The sequence below is a fragment of the Chinchilla lanigera genome, unplaced genomic scaffold (genome assembly GCF_000276665.1).
Source record: "Chinchilla lanigera isolate Chin_1 unplaced genomic scaffold, ChiLan1.0 scaffold00050, whole genome shotgun sequence".
NCBI lineage: Eukaryota > Metazoa > Chordata > Mammalia > Rodentia > Chinchillidae > Chinchilla > Chinchilla lanigera.
The window spans coordinates 14,964,572-14,965,633 of NW_004955451.1; the positions used below are offsets into that span (position 1 = coordinate 14,964,572).

At 61.9% G+C, this 1,062-nt stretch overlaps 1 protein-coding gene across 1 annotated transcript in view; it reads right to left on the bottom strand.

Moving 5' to 3' along the window:
* Positions 1 to 284, bottom strand: part of Top2a (topoisomerase (DNA) II alpha) — a gene marked incomplete in the record, with an annotated part of 36,583 nt that extends 36,299 nt beyond the window's left edge. The window contains 1 exon segment of the mRNA XM_013519327.1: positions 132 to 284. Within this exon segment, the coding sequence (XP_013374781.1) occupies positions 132 to 152 (21 nt within the window).
* Between the last annotated feature and the right edge of the window lie 778 nt (positions 285 to 1,062).

Sequence of the window (1,062 nt, forward strand, 5' to 3'; positions counted from 1 at the left end):
GAGAGCGGCCGCGACCCCGGGAAGCCAGCGTGACCTGGCCGCGGCCCACGGCCTCACCCCTCACGCGCGGCCGAACGAGGCCGGGGCGCGCTCAGCCTCCGCCGCCACCCGGCCCCTCCCGAGAGCGGCACCTGCAGAGGGGACAACTCCATGGCGACGGTCGTGAAGGGGCTCGAGAGCCCCGAAAGCGACTAAACCGGTGAAGCCACGAGCCCGTGAAGAGACCGAACCGGCTCTCCACAGCCGCGCGTCGGTTAGGAGAGGTCCCTGGGACTCTTTGAGCAGGAGGAAGCCCGCCCAAATCAGATAAGCCAATCACGGACCAGCTCGGTCCGGAAGAACCAATCGTAGGTGGTCTTTTATATTCACCAACGAACGGCTGACCAGGCCTGCTCGAATGAACCAATGAGGCAAGGGAGGCGGGACTAGGGAGATTTTTCAAAACACACCAATGGCAGTCGAAGTGGAGAGACTGACATAGAAACTGGCCAATGAGGAGGGTATATTTATTCTCTCCTGAAGGCGCGCTCTTCAGAGACTATATGTAAATGGTGTGGGAAGAGCGACGCGCTTCCCTGAGGTGTCTGTTACAGAAGCGAAAAGGGGGGGAAAAAGATAATTATTCTTCACTGTAAGCGTGGCTGTGAACATCTGCCTCAGTCCCCCGCCTTTTCAGACACAGAGTTCCCGGTTGCGATTTTCCCCACAGAGCGCGGGGACGCGGAGAGAGGGCAGCCTTCACACGCCCGGCGGCGCCGCGGATGCCCGGGCCGAGGGTGCCGCCCGCGCGGTCGCCCCGACCGTCCTCCCGGGGCGCGCCGGGACCGAAGTCTCTGCCTGACCAGAAGACTGTGACGGTGGGCGCTTCCGGGTCAGCTCCCGACACAGCGACGCGAAAGCGGTCATTGCCGGTGCAAGGCGCCCGGCACTGCCTTCCCTTCGCGGCGCCCGCGGGTGCCGCATGGCTTTTGGTGGCTGTCCCTTCTTTCCTTTTTGAGATAGTATCAACGTGGCTTTTGTTTTATCTTGAGTCAGGGTCTCGCTATGTAGTCCAGGCTACCC